Source organism: Plasmodium berghei (genome assembly GCF_900002375.2).
Source record: "Plasmodium berghei ANKA genome assembly, chromosome: 13".
NCBI lineage: Eukaryota > Apicomplexa > Aconoidasida > Haemosporida > Plasmodiidae > Plasmodium > Plasmodium berghei.
In genome coordinates, this window is record NC_036171.2 from 1,897,431 (window position 1) to 1,915,635 (window position 18,205).

Consider the following 18,205-nt stretch of genomic DNA (forward strand, 5'->3'; position numbering starts at 1 on the left):
TTTTTTATAGTTCGTTGCGTTATCATAAAAAAAATGCATTCTTATTCTCTTTGGTTGATTAATGAAATGATGAAATAAATTTTTTATTTTGCATCGAAAAAATATATACTATATATGCATTGAATGGCTCACAAATTTTGGTTTTATATATATACAGATATAGAAGATAGATAAGTCAGAACTAATGTCGATACATCTTTCCTTTTTTAAAATATGGATGGTGTGTTTACAATTTTTAAAAAAAGAAACAAAACCAAAAAAAGAGCATCAACATCAAACGGAAGGGAAAACACAAATGAAAAAAAATCATTATTTAATTTAGATAGAAAAAACCCAAGACGAGCACATAATTCAGAAGATGGATTAAATTATAATGGAAAAGCACCACATAATAAACAAGATAAAAGTGGGAATAGTACTAATAATAATAATGAAAATTACATAGTAGTTGATTTCCCATCATTACCTTATAAAAATACAGAAGCATGTATATCATTTTATTATATAGAATATTTAAGAAATCAAATATTATATGGAAATAGAAATTTAAAAATCGATGAAAATACCAAAATAATGGCAGAAGCATTACTTGATAAAATTGAGACAACAATATATGAATTAGAAAATAGTTTAGATCATTTAGAAGACAATTATAAAACAGAAATTAAAACTATTATATTTAAAGCAATATATGATAGATATTATAAAATATATACTACCTTAATTGCTTTTTCTGATTCTATCCCTCAACCTAATAATTTATATGAGTATATATTGAATAATGGTGTATATATTCGATCAAAAAGAAACAACGATTTTAATTGCAGAGAAAATATACATAATGTATATTCATATTTAGATAATATCGAAATAGGTAATAATGATTTATCATATAATCTTGAAAATATATATATCGAAAGTATTGATATAAGTAGGCCTACTATTATAAATAAAACATTAATTAACACAGATATTGAAATTGAATATTTGCCATTAAAATTTAATTGCTCTTATTGTTGTCAAAATTTACAATATGCTAAATTATTTTTAAATAATGCTATAAATATGTCTCTATATGAAAAAGCATTAGGAGAACTCATTGTTGTCAAAGCCTTGATAGATATCCCTTCCGTTTCCATGGAATTTGTTGAGGTTGACAATCTTAGAGTATCACCATCTACCTTGCCTACACATTCATATATACACATACACTTTCTTTTCGTGTTTAAAGGGATTTGATGTAAAAGAAATGAAAGCGGGTGAAAGACAGTGGATTCCAATATATCTTGGAATTGCTTTATCAGCATTTACCTATGTTGATGTCGAATTTCCATTTTGGTTTTATATAAAAAATTTTATAAATATTAAAGAAGAAGAATATAAAAACCCTGATGAATTATTTGAATTACCATCACCTTATTTTTTTGAAATATGTTACATGTTTGTTGATCAAAAAGTTTTTTCAAAGTCTACTCCTATTGAGACAGTTGGAAAAAAAAGTTTTTTCAGATATATGGAAAAGGTTGCAGGTAATATTTTTTTTACATATTATGAAAGTGGGGAACCAATTAAAATTAAATTTATTTATGGCTAGCTACTATTAAATTTATATATACTTATATCACTATTTGGTTTCGTTATTTTTTTTATTACCCTTTCAGGTTATGTAGAAGACATTAAACATTGCCGAAGGGAAAAAATCATAAGAAAATTAGAAGAACAAAATGTTCATACAAATCATATATACATAAAAAATTTACAATTATCTGAAACATATATAATTAATTTGTCTTTATATAGTTTTTGGAAGTATGATAAAAATTTAAATGAAAATGATAATTCTATTGATTTTACATCCTATTTACTTGAGCCTTTCATAAAAGAACTTAAAGGTGAAGAGAATGATGATGATAATATTTTACAAGATTTATAATTTTTTTTTTCATTTATTTCCTTTTTTCAATGGCAATTTTGTAAGGGTATAAATCTATTAATACCGATATTGTATGCATATGCACAACATTTTAAAAGTTAAATAAATATATATATGAATAATTGATCTATTAAGAGAGTATTTAGCATTTGTTGTAACAAACATATTTCTCTCTTTCCTTTTTTTTTTCACTATGTATTTATACGTATATGCCTACACATGCATATCTATAACCATTTTGTTTTTTATTTTATTTATGGATATTAATTATACCCTTAACGTTTTTTGACTGTACTATTTAACCAGAAAAAAATATATTATATATATAATAAAAATATAGTAACAGACAAATTAAAACAAGTTTAATACTATGCATAAATAAAAAAATTCTTATAAAAAATATACAATCATTAATAATTTTAAATTATTTGAAAATATTTTGGTAATTGGTACTTTGCTTGCTTTTGCAAGTTTCGAAAGTTCTCCTTTTATTATGTTCATAAAACGGTTGATATTAAAAATACATAAAATGCATACAAAATATTTTTCCCACTTAATTATCAGCTGCTTTAAAATAAATGATAATTTTTTAAGAAAAAAAATTGCATATAATGAATATATTTTTAATATTCTTTATAATATTTTATATTTTAATATATATAATTTATTTTTTATTTTTAGCATGGTTTATATTTAATTATTGAATTTAAGTCGAATGATTTGAATAAATTATAGTTTGAAAATCTCCACGTTTTTTTTTGTTGTATCAATTTAATACGTCATTCCAGTATGTTTTCATAATTTTTTGTTGTGTTTTCCTTTTTTTTGAATGAGTAAATTAAAGATGTAACGAATTGCATTGTGGAGATATATTGATCAAATAAAAAAAGGATAAAAAAAAAATCGGGAAAAACAGAAGAAAAACTGAGAAAGTGAAAAACAAAGCCGAGCAAATGGAAATGGACAACGACACTGAGTTTATGAATAAATGTTTTAAAGGGGGAAAAATTTTTTGCTTTTATCCCAAAATAATAAATATTGAACAGAAAAATGAAAATGTTGTATTGCATAATTGTATTCAAACTTTGTTATCCGATCCAATAGTTGTTTTATATACGGACGATAATTTTATATGCACAGGTAATGTATTGTTATATACACTATTACTGTATGTATATATATATATATGTGTTTTCTTTCCTCTTATTCATATGAATTTTTCTTTTTATAGGGACTATTACTGGAAAAGTATGTTTACACAAAATTACTAAAAAGGTAGACAAAGAAACAAATACAAAAGAGGTATCAATTGATGATGTAAAATCAGAGCAACTTGATAAAAATAAGAATAAGAATGATATTAAAAATGAAGTATTTGAGAAATATCAAATTTTATGCATGTTCAGACCTAATAGTATAAAATCAATTTATATTGACAAAAAATATATATATATTTATTACGAAAGTTGCATTGATGTTTTTTGTATAAAAACATATAATTTTATAAGAAGAATAGATATCGAAATAATTAATAATAAACAAGCTATATCTTTTGAAAATTTGATTTTATTTAATAATTCAAAAAGTTTATTTATATATGATATTACAAATAATTATATAAGTTATTTTTATAAAAATTTTTTAAAAAATATTGTTATATTTGATTTTAACACAAATTATTTATTATGTTATAAAAACAATTTTGGAAAATGTCATATAAGAGTTTTACAGATTTATATAAATGACGAGCATTGCCAACATGAATTAATTTTTTGTGTAGACTTTTCTTCAAAGTTTATTAGTCATGGAAAATTTTTAGACGATGAAAAAATTATAGTCGCAAAAAATGGAAAACGTTTGATTATCTTTGATTTTAAAAAAGCTGTTGATATGTATAGAATTAAAAAATTAAAAACAAAAGTTTTAGACATTTATAAATCAGCAGAAAATATGCTATTCATATTAGTTGAAAATCAAATATATATATTTAATTTGTCAGCATATATTTTTTATAAATGCATCCAATTACCTATTGGACTTTTTTATTTTAAATGGCCTTATTTTATAAGATACAAAAATAATAAAATTATTTTTTCATCAGATCGAGGAATATATTATATTGATTATCATATTGAAGAAAGTGAATAAAATTATTTTATAATACCACAAAAAAAAATATAGCATTTTAATTTTATTAACAAAAATTGTGGGCAAAAGTAGTAAATGTCTTGTGTGCAAATATCCATGTTATTTTTGACACAATTTATATATTAATATATCATATTAATTTCACGTCTCTTATTATTATCATAGCTTCCGTTAATATATATATGCATGTGTTATGCTTAGTAATTAAATTTGACAATTATAGGTATTTAATAATTTTTATACCAGTATTTATTTTTGTGTGCGATTTCTCGAATTTCCTAATTAAGATTATTTGCTTCACCATTTTTACGTCGTTATTTTTTTTCCCTTTTTAGTATTCGTGATAAAAAAAAATTCACATTGCTAATCAGAAAAGATATCATAACTTTTTTTTAACTCGTAGCATTTTTGTATATCCTCAAAATTGCAAGAATAATCATTTGATTTTAAAAAAAGGAAAATATCTTCAATATATTTTTCTTCAAAAATTAGTTTTACGCACTTAGGATATTTATACCCTAATAATAAATAAACTTCGCTAAAAAGGGGGAGTAAAAGGGGGATAAACAAAATTTAGTACAAAATAATTTTGTTTTATTTTTTATAAAAAGTTAGTATTCCAATTCATGAAAATTTCATCTTACCTTAATAAAAAAATAATTTTATATTTCAATACTCCTATGATGTAGTTAAAAAGGGAGTAAAAAAATTGATTTCCTTTGAAATGATTATCCGCATTTGAAATAATAAACAATTTAACATAAAAATATATTTTAGGAAATAATTTATATAGACCTTTTTTAAATGAGTCTAAGTTTGTTTTTAAAATATTTATATCATCATTTTTTTCATTTTCTTCATTTTCGTCATTTTCTTCTTCAATTTTTTTACCATAGCTTTGTAATAAGTCAAAATTTACATTTTTTAAATAACTAAAATCAATTTTTATATAATTAGATGATCCATTATCCTGATCATCAGCTTGCTCATTTTTACCATTTAAAAACTCTTCTATCGTATTTTTTATGCTCTCCTCCTTTTCCAATAATTTGTCTTTATATTCAACAGACAGAATATTAATCAGTGGAAAACAAACTGTAATGATAGATATATTAAAATGTGGAAAAAATATAAAGTATTGGGCAATTTTAGTGTATACAAAAAAAAAAATTATTTCAATATAATTTTTTTTTTTTTTTTTTTCTACTTACCTCGAGCAATTGTTGTGATGAAAAAATTATGCATAGACTGATTAAATGATGATAATATTTTATATTGAATATCATCTGTAGAAGATATATTATAAACTTTTTTAATAAAATAAAATATAGAATATTCCTGTCCTTGTGTTAGATTGGTGATATCTCGTATTTTGGGGGGTTCTTTGTCTTTCCTTATTTTATTATTTATTTGTTGATATAGTAAATCATGTGTTAATTCTTGATTTAGATATAATTTAAAATAATCTGTATCGTTAGTCACATTATAAAATAAATAAATTAAAAAGCTCAAATTTTTAATAAAAAATAAATCAGTATTAATAGTATTGCTACTATTATCATTTTTTCCGGTATCGTCATTATTTTTTGTGTTTTCTTTATATATATGTGTTAAAGAATTAAATGAATTTATTAAGCATTCTTTAAAAATATCCATAAATATATTTTGCTCTATTATATAATTCAATGTTTTTAAAATTAAAATAGTTCCAATTATATTAACATTTATACCTGCTAATGGTAAAGTGCTATCTTTACTAAATTGAAAATTGGAAAAATTAAAATTTTTATACACATTTTTTTCATTTAACATATTTATATTATATGTGTGTTCCATATAATTATTATTATCACCACTTCCTGCACTATCACTAGATGATGTTTCAAATTGAAATTCCTTTTCTTTATCGTTGTTAGTGCTTATATTTTGACTTGTTTTATATTCATATTTTATATTTTCATTTATTTCTGTTTCTTTATTTATTCCAGTATTACCATCTCTATAGGATGTCGCAAAAAAATCGCTAATTATATTAATAAATTTTTTCTTAACGGGTTTAAAACAAATATAGGGAATATATGAATTAATATTTTTTGTATAGTATGACATATGCATTTCTACAATATATAGCAATCTTTCTTTTAGTATATTAGACAATTTTTTAAAATAATCTCTTATTATATTATATATATTATCTGTATATATTTCAATAATATCTAAATATAGTATTTGAATGATTTTTCTAATAATTTTGATATTATTTAATTGGTAAATAGTTTGATTAACATTATCATATATAGCCAACCCAATATTATTCAATATAATATTTATAGATGTATTTAAATTATTGTTAAATATGGAGTGGTATAAGTCTACTTCTAATTTTGTTATATATATAGCTAATAAGCATATATTTTTTGTATATTTAGGAATATAATTTTTTGAGAATTTGTCGAAAATTTTTAATAAATTATTATTTAATATTTTTAATCTTGAACTTACATATAAACTTTCTAAAGAATTATATTCATCAATATACAACTCATTTTCATCTTGGAATTTTAAATATATAAAATGTATTATATCTTTTACACAACTACATTTTATTTTATATTTATCATAATATTCTATCACATTTATATGCTTATTGAAATATATTATATTCACATTATTATAAATTTTGTCAATTTCTTGTTCATCATTTGTATGAAATATAGACGTATTTTTCACAATATTTTCTAGATATCCTGATTTGCACTTTTCATGACTAATTTCGCCGCTTTTTATTTCGTCATTTTTTATGGGGGTACGTTTTGTTCCTTCTTTTTCTGTATGTATATCTCTATATTTGTTATCCTCGCTATTATCATTTGCATCACTATTATACATATTTTCTACATATTGTTCGGCACATTCTTCTCTTTTTATATTGCACTTATTTTCATGGCTATTCGTACATACCATTTTTTTTATTTCCTTTGCATTTTTTTCAACGTCAAATAAAGTTTTAGAATCAGAATCAGGATGGGTTATCTTGGTTATATTATTTTGTGCTGAAGTAATAGTAACATCTTGCTTTTTTTTGTGTGTATATTTATCTGTATGCAATAATGATGGATTGTAATTATTTTCTTCATTTATATTATTTTTTTTTCGAATTTGATGATTAAATAATATATTATTATTGTTGGAAGTGTTCATATTTATATGATCATATTTTATTTCTTGTTCATAAGGCATGATATCATATATATTATTTTGGTCATCACAGTTTTTTTTATATGGAATATTTAAATCTGTGTTATTTAAAACATCCCTAAACATATTTATAACATATTTTAGTATCCGTTTAATAATATATTGATATTTGGTTAGCTTGTTTTTTGCGTTAAAATAAGTTGGATTTTTTTTAAAAAATTTTATAGCCTTTTCCGAAGATTGGAGCATATAATAAATTTCGTTTTTTTTAACATTTGTCTTTTTTTTTATTCCATTTTTTTTATAAAATTTTTTTGGAAAATTGTTTATAAATGTATCATATTTTTTACTATCCAGTTTATCCTTACTATATATTTTTTTTTGATATTTCTTTTGAAATTTGTTTGTCACAATATTAGAATTTTTTTTTTTAATAGGATCTACAATTTCTTCTCTATTCCCGTCAAATTCATTTCCTTCTTTATCTTCAATTTCTATATCACTAGACAGGTCATATTGATCTACGTCCCATTCGGTGTTTTGCAAAAGCTCGCTAACTCCATCATATGGGCTACTATTATATATGCTATATTTATCAGCTTTATCGACTTGTTCAATTTCACTAATATAACTATTATCTGAACTGGAAATAGTAGTATCAGTACTGATTGAATTGTTACTAGTTTGATCATCATCAAATTGTAATCTGTTAAATATATCTATAAAATATTGATATCCATTAGTTTCTATATTATTTATAATAGCTTCAAATCGCTCGGCATTTGTGTAATGTCTTAAATGATGTATTATTTTGTTTTTATTTAATTTAATTTGTTTTATTTGAGAATATTTATCATAATAATTTAAAAATATAGAATAAAAAGTTTTATAAATAGAATGTTTATTTTGTACTAGTATATTCAATTCATCTTTTATAGCCTGATGGTAGTTTAATATGGCATGAATTTTTTTAACTATTTCTTCTGAATTTGATGTCCTTTTATTTTTTATTATTTCAATTTCTTTAATATTTTTATACTCTTCAAATTTTCTATTAAGTTTATAAAATAAATAATAGTTTTCTATTTCCATAAACAAATCCTCATATTTCACCATTTCATTTTTGCTTTCTCTATCGTGGCAATAAAGTTTATCAATATTGAACTGAAAACTGGTATATGTTTTTTTTTTTTTTTCTTCATTTTTAAAATTATTATTTCCGTCATAACATGAAACATTCCCAATCTGATTTATATATTCATAAAGTTTGGAATATAATTCATCGTTTGGATCATGTTCCTCCATTTCATTCACACACATGTCAATTATATTTATTTTATACCTTTTAAATCAATTTAAGGATTTATGCGCTTTTTATATGACCTATCATGTTTTCTCAGGAAACCTACATATATTATGGCAATATTTATTTATGTATTTTATTGATATTTGTTAATTTCGCAACTGATTTTTATTTACTGAAATAGTAATAAACAGAAATAAAAACAAAAAGGATGGCTTGTTTTTATCGATAAATATTCTTATAAATATCTATCAGCGTTCTAAACAATTGTTATATAATTTTTTAAAGTGCAAAGAATTAGAAAAGGTTAAGCAAATATTAACCCTACGGAAATTTCACAAAAAAAAAATATTAATAAAATAATTCAATCTTTTTTATTTTTTGATGATCACATTTTTTGTGATCCATGCGTGTAGTCATTCTAGTACTTATCAATAAAAAATTTTAATACACAAATTTTTTTCACTTTATATTTATCAAAATTTTGAATAAAATGATAATACATATTAAGCAAACATGGCTAACTTCTTAGGAACAAAAATTAGTGACATTGACTTAAATGAAGTAAAAAAAGAATTAAGAAAAAAAAATAAAAATTATGATGAATATGATTTATATGTTTATTATAAAAAATTAGTAGATTTAGAAAAAATTAAAAATGAAAAAAAAAAAAAAAGGAAAAGAATTTTGAAAGAGGACGACGAGGGTTTTAAGCCTTGTAATTATATATCAAGTATATATAATAAAAATAAAAATAAAATAACAAAAAACATATATGATTATATTGATCAATATGATAATATATATGAGGATATATACACCAATGATAATTTTCAAGAACAAAATAGCTACACAGATAATATAAATTTTACCTTTTTCAATGACAGCATTTCTTATGAACTGTTGAGAAAACATAATTATATAGACGGCATACCAATAGGGATACGCATAAATGAGATAGAATATTATAACAATAGTAATATAAGTAATTTTTCAAAAAATTGTAACAAACAAACTGAATCCCGATATAAATGCGAATCTTCTTTACAATCCAATAAGGATCCTAATAATTATTCTCAGAGCCAGGATATGAACTATTTTAAAACAAATATAGATTTGAAATGTGAAATAGTAGAAGATAAAGAAGTAAATTTAGTAAAGCACAAAGAAAAGAAAACTTATAAGTCGAATTTTGTAGAAAAAAAAATAAACAAATGTGTAGAAAATAAGTGTCGAGAAATCGGACCTAAATTACCAGGCATATTTGATCAAGTAAGAAAAAATGAAATAATATACAAAGAAAACAATAATGAACGTTTACAAAATGAATATTTAAATATTTTGTCCAGAAGAAATCGTATTATTTCATTTAAGTTAAAAGAACAAAAAGAATTTGAAAAAAAAATTAAAGAAATATATAAACCCAAAAATAATTTTGAAGGGGCTTTTTTTGATAAGGAAAAAACAAGTATAAAAAATATTACAAAAAATGAATTCGATGCAATTCGTATTAATTTTTTAGAACATAAAAATGATGAATATGACCAACATAAATTCACGATATATAATGATATGAAAATAGATGGAATTATAGACAATTTTGAAAAAAAAAAAATATTTGGGCAGGTTAACAATTATGATAATTACTCGGACAGCTCTTGTGAATATATTCATACTGAATCTGATATAAGAAAAATTAATAAGCATCTTGAAATAAAAGATTTAGATGAAGAAATGGAGGAAACACGAGCTATAACTAAAATGAGATATAACATAAGTAAAGAGAGAAATGAAAACATTATTGATAATATACAATATGGAAAAGAAAGATGTAAAATAAGCGATATAGAAGGGAGCATTATAAATTTATTTGCATTATATGATACTTCAAATTATGAAAAGGTAGAGGTAATGGCGTTATTAGAATTTTATTCGATTTTTTATAAAAGTAAAAGTAAACGTATTGATACAAATAACAATATTATTTCTTTTCCTAATAATATGAACGACAAAAAAATGGATGAAATATATAGACAATACTCAAAATTAACAAATTTACAAAATAAAGAATTAAGCAAAAAAGAACTAATAAATTTATATGCTCCAAACAAAAAATGGACACGTGCAACTACAAATAACGAAGAAAATGAAAGTAAATTGGAAAATGATATTGATTCTCTTAAAAATAAAATTAATTTTAATGATTTAAAAAAAAAAAATCGATTCTTATTTTTTTGTAAAATGAAAGAGAATAATAATATTAAAAAAAATGCTCATATTTTTTCAAAAACAGAATACAACGAATTTGACAATTTGTCAAATATGCTAAAAATATATCATCTTAATTTTTACACAAATAATATAATAAATGACTCCAGACATAATAACACAGATATGAAAATACACAATTATGAATTTTCGAAAAGTATATATGAAAAATTAACAATTTCAGATATGTATAATAAGGATGATAATACTTCAAAAAATCATGAACCAACTTTAGATATTCTCTTTTTTAACATTCCATCGTTTTTTTTTATCACACTTTTTAATTCATAAAACTTAAGAGTATTATTTTTGTTTCGTAAATTTTAAAATAATTACATTTTGTTTATTTCCTTTTCATCGCTGCATTAATGATTTGCCTATTTTTTTACCAATTCATTTTATTATGTATTATCACTTTTTTGTTTTATCCATAATTCTTTTGGAAATAGTAAATACGTGTATATATACAAACCTAAAAATATTATCAACTTTTAAAGTTTCCTTTTTTTTATATTAAGAATAATTGTAACCACTAAATATTTGGGTATAAATAAATATATATATTATAACGGCGAAATTAGTTAAAAAAAATAGTTAAAACATAATATTGAAAATAAATGAATATATAATTGAATAAATAACATAAAAAGATGGCAATTTATCAAACTGTTAATTTAAAATAACTTAATCATACAAAAGAAGGGAACAAAAACAGGAAAAAAAAGAGAGTGTAAAAAAACACAAAAACAATTTAAAGACAAACGAGTTTATGAGTTTATTATTTAAAGGCATATTATATATATATATATAATCATAGATAATATTTAAAAGCAAAAAAAAGACAAACATATATCATATTTATATGTAACATAAGAATAATCATCTAGATATATATGTTTATTAAAATTAGTTCCAGTCATTATCTTCAGGTAATTTAAACTGCTCGTTTTCAACAATACCCTTTTCATCATCTGCCATTACATCTTCAAAAGGTGCAGCTTCTCCAGCCATTGCTGCAGCGCTACTTCCTGCTATAAAATTATAACCAACACCTATGCATCCAATTATAGCTAATCCTCCAATAATACCACCAGCAATTTTATATCCGTTATTAGATTTAGACTGCTTTTTACTTTTATTCTCTTCATAATCTTTACTTGGAATTTCAGGTTCAAGTTTATCATTATTATTTGCATTATTATAATATATATATTCATCATTTGATCGATGAGGTTTTGGTATTCTTTCTTCTTGACCTTTATATGGGTTATCATCCGTTGGTGGTACATGCTTATTGGGTATATTTTTGTTTGAGTTTATCGTATTATTTGAATTATCACCATTATCATTTGGTCTGGGATATTCTACTTGTGAGTCAGATGGACTTTCTGGTAGATTGTTTGGGAGTTCATTACTCTCTTCTGGGATGATAGGTTTATCTGGTACTGCACCTGGAGCTATTATGGGTTCTATAGGTTCATCTGGTATTATAAATGGATTTTCAACTTCTGGATTTAATGGTTCTGCACCCCCTGATGGCTCTTCTGGTTTTATTGGTAAAATTGGATTATCTGGGTTGACTGGTTCTGCTGGCTCTGCTGGTTCTGCTGGTTCTGCTGGTTCTGCTGGTTTTGCTGGTTCTGCTGGTTCTGCTGGCTCTGCTGGTTCTGCTGGTTCTGCTGGTTCTGCTGGTTCTGCTGGTTCTGCTGGTTCTGCTGGTTCTGCTGGTTCTGCTGGTTCTGCTGGTTCTGCTGGTTCTGCTGGTTCTGCTGGTTCTGCTGGTTCTGCTGGTTCTGCTGGTTCTGCTGGTTCTATAGGTTCTACAGGTTTTACTGGCACATCTGGAACTTTAATAGGAATGACAGGAGGAGCTACCGGTTTTGGTGGGCAATCACGAACCTTACATGGGGCAGTCATCTCTCCAGCACAATTAGGATGTAATACTTTTCTTTTTCTAATTTTTGTTCCATTGTCACATGTAGTAGAACATTCACTCCATTCTTCCCATTTTCCACAAAGAGCAACTTTTTCTACTTCCTGACAAACTTTAGAAAGAAAAGGTTTTATCATAGTTTGGGCTTGATCCCAACTACCATAAGAGTAGTATGGACATGGTCCGAGTTTACCACATCCAACTAAAATTCTATTAAACATATTATTAACACCTGCACCAACGCCTATGATTGCAACGTTTACATCTTTTTTTTTTAATTGATTTACAACCGTAGTAGATTTCTTTAAATTATTTGGGATACCATCTGTTAATATAATAACTAATTGTATTGCATTGGGCCGATTCATTTTTTTTTGAATTAAATTATCAACATTCAATAATGCACTCGTTAAATTTGTAGTACCATGTGGTGAATAATTATTTTGAAGTTGTGCAATTATAAAACGTAGCGAGGCTTTACTAGTCGATCCATATCTTTTAAGTCTGACTAATTCACGTGCATATGTTGAAAAAAGTGTCATAGATATATTAATTTCATCTCTTGAAATATTTAAGTTATCAACCAAAGTAGTGAGCATTGGAATAACATGACTAATCCAATTGCTATGACCAATACTTCCTGAGCCATCCAATAATATATGAAGGTCGATTTGTTCGTTACATACTTCTTCACTATACTTTATTTCGTCAAGAATTTCCTGACCATTAAGAAACACACTTATGCATAATAAAAGCACAACAAAAAAATATTTACTATTTCCTAAGAGCTTCATATTTCTTTTTATAAGGGAAAGGGAAAATGGGCAAATTATGTGTCTATGTATGTATTATAATATATGTATGAAAATAATAGTGAAAAGTTATTTTATATTTACTATTTGGCCATATATAAACATGTCTATGCGTTTGCAATTATGTATATATAGTTACCTTTTCTTATACAAAATTTATATATAGTTAATTTACTTCAATAACGTCTGAGGAAATTAAATGTTTTCCTTTTTTTCCGTTATATATATACACATACGCATATAATACGAATTGTGGTATTATAATAACCAATTTAAAAAAAATATATTTAGCATTTAAAAATATAGCTAGTTTATCCAACTGGCAACACTCAACAAATATATATTTTATGAGTGTTAATATATATCATAAAAACAATGCAATCACTAAAAAAAGAATTTAAGAATACTTCTCTTCGAAAATTATATTATTTAATATCATTCCAATGGATGTGAACAAATATATGTAAAAAAAGATACAACAGTTAAATATAAAAAATGATGCTTCAAGCACAAGATGTACATTTTATATATTTTTAATTGTTAAAAAATAAATATAATGAACATTATAAATTTTTTTAATCGATAAAAGCAAGTGTATATATATATATATATATATATATATGTATATAGAGAAAATTCAAACATAATTTATAAAATTTACTTTTTTAAATGGCTTTAATATATAAAAAAGTTGTCTGGATTTATATCAGAAATTATTATTAAATATACCACATGTATGGATTTTATGGATATATGTTGTAACATATTTAGGAAATATATTAGATCAATTTTGTGGAAGACATTATGTGTATTAATATGAGCTACATGTAAAAATTAAATAATTAAAGGTTTAAAATATCGAGCTAATTATTACAACCAACAAATTTTATTATATGCACATGTAAAAAGTAATATATGTGTAGTATGGAAAAATAAATGAATATACAAAAAAATAATAAAAGAGATGTTATATATAAATTATCATTTAACCATTTTTTGTTTATTTTTTATAGCTTTATAAATTATAAAACGAAGGAATTTCTCTTTTTTACATGTATTCAATTAGCATGCATAATTTTATTAAATATAAATACCTGCATATAGGCCTCCATTGAATAAATATAAATTTACACAATTTTTATGGCAATTTAATTTTATTATTACATAAATAAACAATATTTATATACATATATTTGTTGTATAAAATAGGCTTATATTTTGTATTTTATTTCTTTTTCGGTTTATTCATTTATTTATTATCTCAATTTATATTTTGTATATATATATTTTTTTGAAGGTTACCTTGTATAAATGTTACAACAAGGAAGAGTGACGTAAAAATTTGGTTAATGAGTAAAAAAAGAGAAAAAATAAAAATTGTATGCATATACATACATATATACTCATAAATAATATCCACCACATTTTCTTTCAATATATGTAGGAATAATATGGGTAAGACAATTTCCCCTACCCATATTTAAATAATATATAAATTATTTTTATGTTCATATAATTCAATAAAAATTTGTATATTTTTTGAACACAAAAAAGGGGGCAATTTTAAAAAAACAATTTTCAAGTAAACCTATTTAACCAATGTGTTTTCTTTTAACACATTCAGTTCCTTTTATGTTGTACTTTTGTTTTTAAAAATATAATAATTTGAGGATATATAAATATATAGTGAACTTTTGCTCTTTAATTTGATCGAATTATTTCAAGCATTTTTTGAGCAATTGCAAAATGTATGTAATAAATATTATTTTTTTATAACATTTTTTAATACCAATTGTTGTAAAAAAATATGAGAAAATGAATATCTTATATGGAACAATTGTATAACCCCATTTTGTATTTCCGCAAAAAAGGGTGCCCATATATATATATATGTGTGTTCGTTTTCGATAGCTTTTATTGTTCATTAAAAATTGTTGTGTAATATGAAAGATATAGAAGAGGATATATATTAATGGATACCTCCAATTTGATTATTTAATAAGAAATACAAAAAAAGTGGAAATAAACAGACAATTAAATAAAAATAATCCTTTATGCATATTTTTTAAATTATTTATTTAAAATAATTTCATCAAATTGTTTTAATGTTCTATTTTATACATGTGTGTTTAAAAATAAATATCTTCAAATTAAATTATTTCATCTTTTTCTATATTGACATAATGAAAATAGTAAATAAAAAAATTAAAAACGAGTAATAATGTTTTACATTAAGAAAGGATTTATCCTTTTAAATAATTTTCAAATGTATATATATTCATTTTATAAATCAGATATAACTCATCAATATAAAAAATATTGTCCCAATCTCAATAGTATTGTTAACAAATGTAAGCGTAATAAATTCCATTTATATTATTTTATGATATATATTGAAAAGGGGGAAAAGTAAAACATAATAAAATAATAACCATATAGAACATTTAAACATCTTAAGTCAGTGCTGAGAATAAACACGTTAATTTTTAATTTTTTTTTTCCAACCTTGGAATGGAAATTTTCTATTATAATTAAAAATATGGAAATTTTTTGAAAAAAAAAAATATATATATATAATACAAAATATATACAATGGATATGAACATAATATATAAATAAATTTTACGGTATTCGAATAATTTATTTTTAATAAGTTTAACTTGCTATTTCTATAATTTTCATATTTTAATTTTTTTTATAACAAATTTATTTCGTTTATTGGTAAATAATTGGAACAAAATATAAAATATTGATATATGTAAAAAGAAGGCTGGTCTTGATATTAAGATTTTTTTTTATTTTAATTTTGATGAACTCAAACTATAGCACATGTATGTTTATATAAAGAATATGCATAATTTTGTTTTTCTTAATTTTATATAATTAAAATTTAGTGGGGAAATATGAGGAATCGTTTATTAGTAACTTTAGCATTCATTTAAAAATTTGAAAAATATATCCTTACAAGAAATTTATGCATATATGTATGTATGCATAAAAATATGGCTATGTTAAATGGGTTCACACTTAGTGATAAAAATAAAGAAAGTGGAAATAATACAATAAATGAAACTTTTCAAATAAACCAACAAACTGGTTTTTCAAATAAATTGGAAAATGGAAAAACAGACGTTATTCCAAACTCTTTTAATATAACAAATAATCAAACTACCCTATTTAATGAAAAAACTAATTTAATATCAGGAGAAGAACAACCTTTTAAAAACAACTCAAATAATGTGATAAATAATCGTATAAACCCGTCCCAAGACAATTTAAATAATCTCATAAAATCGAATAATGATATTTCTAACAATGCCAATAATAATAAAAATAATGAATCACAAGAAAAAACGGAAAATTGTTATTTAAAAAAAAATAATAATGGAAACATCACATTAGAAACCAAATTTAATTTTAATAGTTCCCTAAAGATAAGGCAATCACTAACAGAACAATTGTGTGGTAAAAAATTAAGAGGGCATGACCCCACTCCCTGATGCATAAATACATATGTGGGTACATGCGTGCATCTATATATTTGTCTATATATACATATTTATACATACAGTGGGTATATACTTTTTTGTCCCCTTTTAGAGGAAATATCTATGAAGCTTGGGAAAATTCACCTTTGCAAGTCATATCTGGAAACATACATATTTGAAAAAAACCCCTACATTATGAATTTTATTTATTTAAAAGATGATGTAAGTGAATCAAAAAATCGAGTTTTAAACTCAGTACTTTTAAGCTCGTTTTGTAACATGATATGGAGTAATAATATTTACAAACATGAATATTTAATGTCTAAAGAGTTGCTAAATAAATATTTTAAAGCTATTCAAAAAAATCCAGATAAAAATAATTATTGTATTGTACCTATATATGATTTAAATAAAATAAAAATGATTTTAAATGATCACGAAAAAAATATTAAAATACTTAAAAAAAGAAAGCTAATTATTAGAAAAAATAATGAAAATCTTTTATTCATTTTAAATATAATAAAAAACAATTTTGCAGAAATTAAAATAAAAGCTCAAAGAATTATACAAAGATTATTATTTAGATTAGATATACTTGACAAGCTTTTTATATTAAAAAATAATTCTTCTTTTTTTTCAAATAAATATGAATTTAGTAAATTCAAACTTATTGAAATTTTGGATCTTTTTAATTCATTTAGCATAGACGCACAACTTCAAAAAATAAATCAAAACATTGAGGAATTTGTAAGGGAAAAAAGACATGTTCAAAACTTTCTTTATACAGATAAAGAATTTACAACTAATTTAAAGAATACGATTGAAAAAAATGAACAGGTAAATTTTAAAAGAAAACCGAGAACATATCCTTACCTTCAAATTTCGAAACTTGTTCATAAATATGATAACCATTGCAAAAAAGGGAGAATATATATACATGCATTTACAAACTTAAACATTTATTTTTAATGTTTCCTTCTTTAGCATATAACGGAATTGAAGAGCACAACATCAGAAATATGTCAAAATATTGACGAAAATCGGGAGTATTTATACAGTTTGAGTGCCTTTGAAAGGGAAGATAACTATGAAATGCTCTAACTGGGTATTAATATTTCACAT

The 18,205-nt window shown here is 23.0% G+C and overlaps 6 protein-coding genes across 6 annotated transcripts; 4 read left to right on the forward strand and 2 right to left on the reverse strand.

Moving 5' to 3' along the window:
* Positions 1 to 213: 213 nt before the first annotated feature.
* Positions 214 to 1,933, forward strand: PBANKA_1349400 (DNA replication complex GINS protein, putative; the record flags this gene model as incomplete). The annotated part of the gene is made up of 3 exons (XM_034567123.1): positions 214 to 1,152; positions 1,232 to 1,529; positions 1,662 to 1,933. The coding sequence occupies 3 exons, from the start codon at positions 214 to 216 to the stop codon at positions 1,931 to 1,933; spliced, it is 1,509 nt and encodes a 502-aa protein (XP_034423651.1).
* Positions 1,934 to 2,892: 959 nt separating this feature from the next.
* Positions 2,893 to 4,081, forward strand: PBANKA_1349500 (conserved Plasmodium protein, unknown function; the record flags this gene model as incomplete). The annotated part of the gene is made up of 2 exons (XM_034567124.1): positions 2,893 to 3,073; positions 3,165 to 4,081. 2 exons carry the CDS (start codon positions 2,893 to 2,895, stop codon positions 4,079 to 4,081), a joined length of 1,098 nt encoding a protein of 365 aa, XP_034423652.1.
* A 363-nt stretch (positions 4,082 to 4,444) lies between these two features.
* Positions 4,445 to 8,599, reverse strand: PBANKA_1349600 (conserved oligomeric Golgi complex subunit 3, putative; the record flags this gene model as incomplete). Its single annotated transcript, XM_034567125.1, has 3 exons — positions 4,445 to 4,619; positions 4,726 to 5,176; positions 5,293 to 8,599. The coding sequence occupies 3 exons, from the start codon at positions 8,597 to 8,599 to the stop codon at positions 4,445 to 4,447; spliced, it is 3,933 nt and encodes a 1,310-aa protein (XP_034423653.1).
* Positions 8,600 to 9,098: 499 nt separating this feature from the next.
* On the forward strand, positions 9,099 to 11,141 carry PBANKA_1349700 (conserved Plasmodium protein, unknown function; the record flags this gene model as incomplete). The annotated part of the gene is made up of 1 exon (XM_034567126.1): positions 9,099 to 11,141. One exon carries the CDS (start codon positions 9,099 to 9,101, stop codon positions 11,139 to 11,141), a length of 2,043 nt encoding a protein of 680 aa, XP_034423654.1.
* A 615-nt stretch (positions 11,142 to 11,756) lies between these two features.
* On the reverse strand, positions 11,757 to 13,577 carry PBANKA_1349800 (sporozoite surface protein 2; the record flags this gene model as incomplete). The annotated part of the gene is made up of 1 exon (XM_034567127.1): positions 11,757 to 13,577. The coding sequence occupies one exon, from the start codon at positions 13,575 to 13,577 to the stop codon at positions 11,757 to 11,759; it is 1,821 nt and encodes a 606-aa protein (XP_034423655.1).
* Positions 13,578 to 16,585: 3,008 nt separating this feature from the next.
* PBANKA_1349900 (conserved Plasmodium protein, unknown function) lies at positions 16,586 to 18,184 on the forward strand (the record flags this gene model as incomplete). Its single annotated transcript, XM_034567128.1, has 3 exons — positions 16,586 to 17,060; positions 17,196 to 17,920; positions 18,068 to 18,184. The coding sequence occupies 3 exons, from the start codon at positions 16,586 to 16,588 to the stop codon at positions 18,182 to 18,184; spliced, it is 1,317 nt and encodes a 438-aa protein (XP_034423656.1).
* Positions 18,185 to 18,205: the final 21 nt, after the last annotated feature.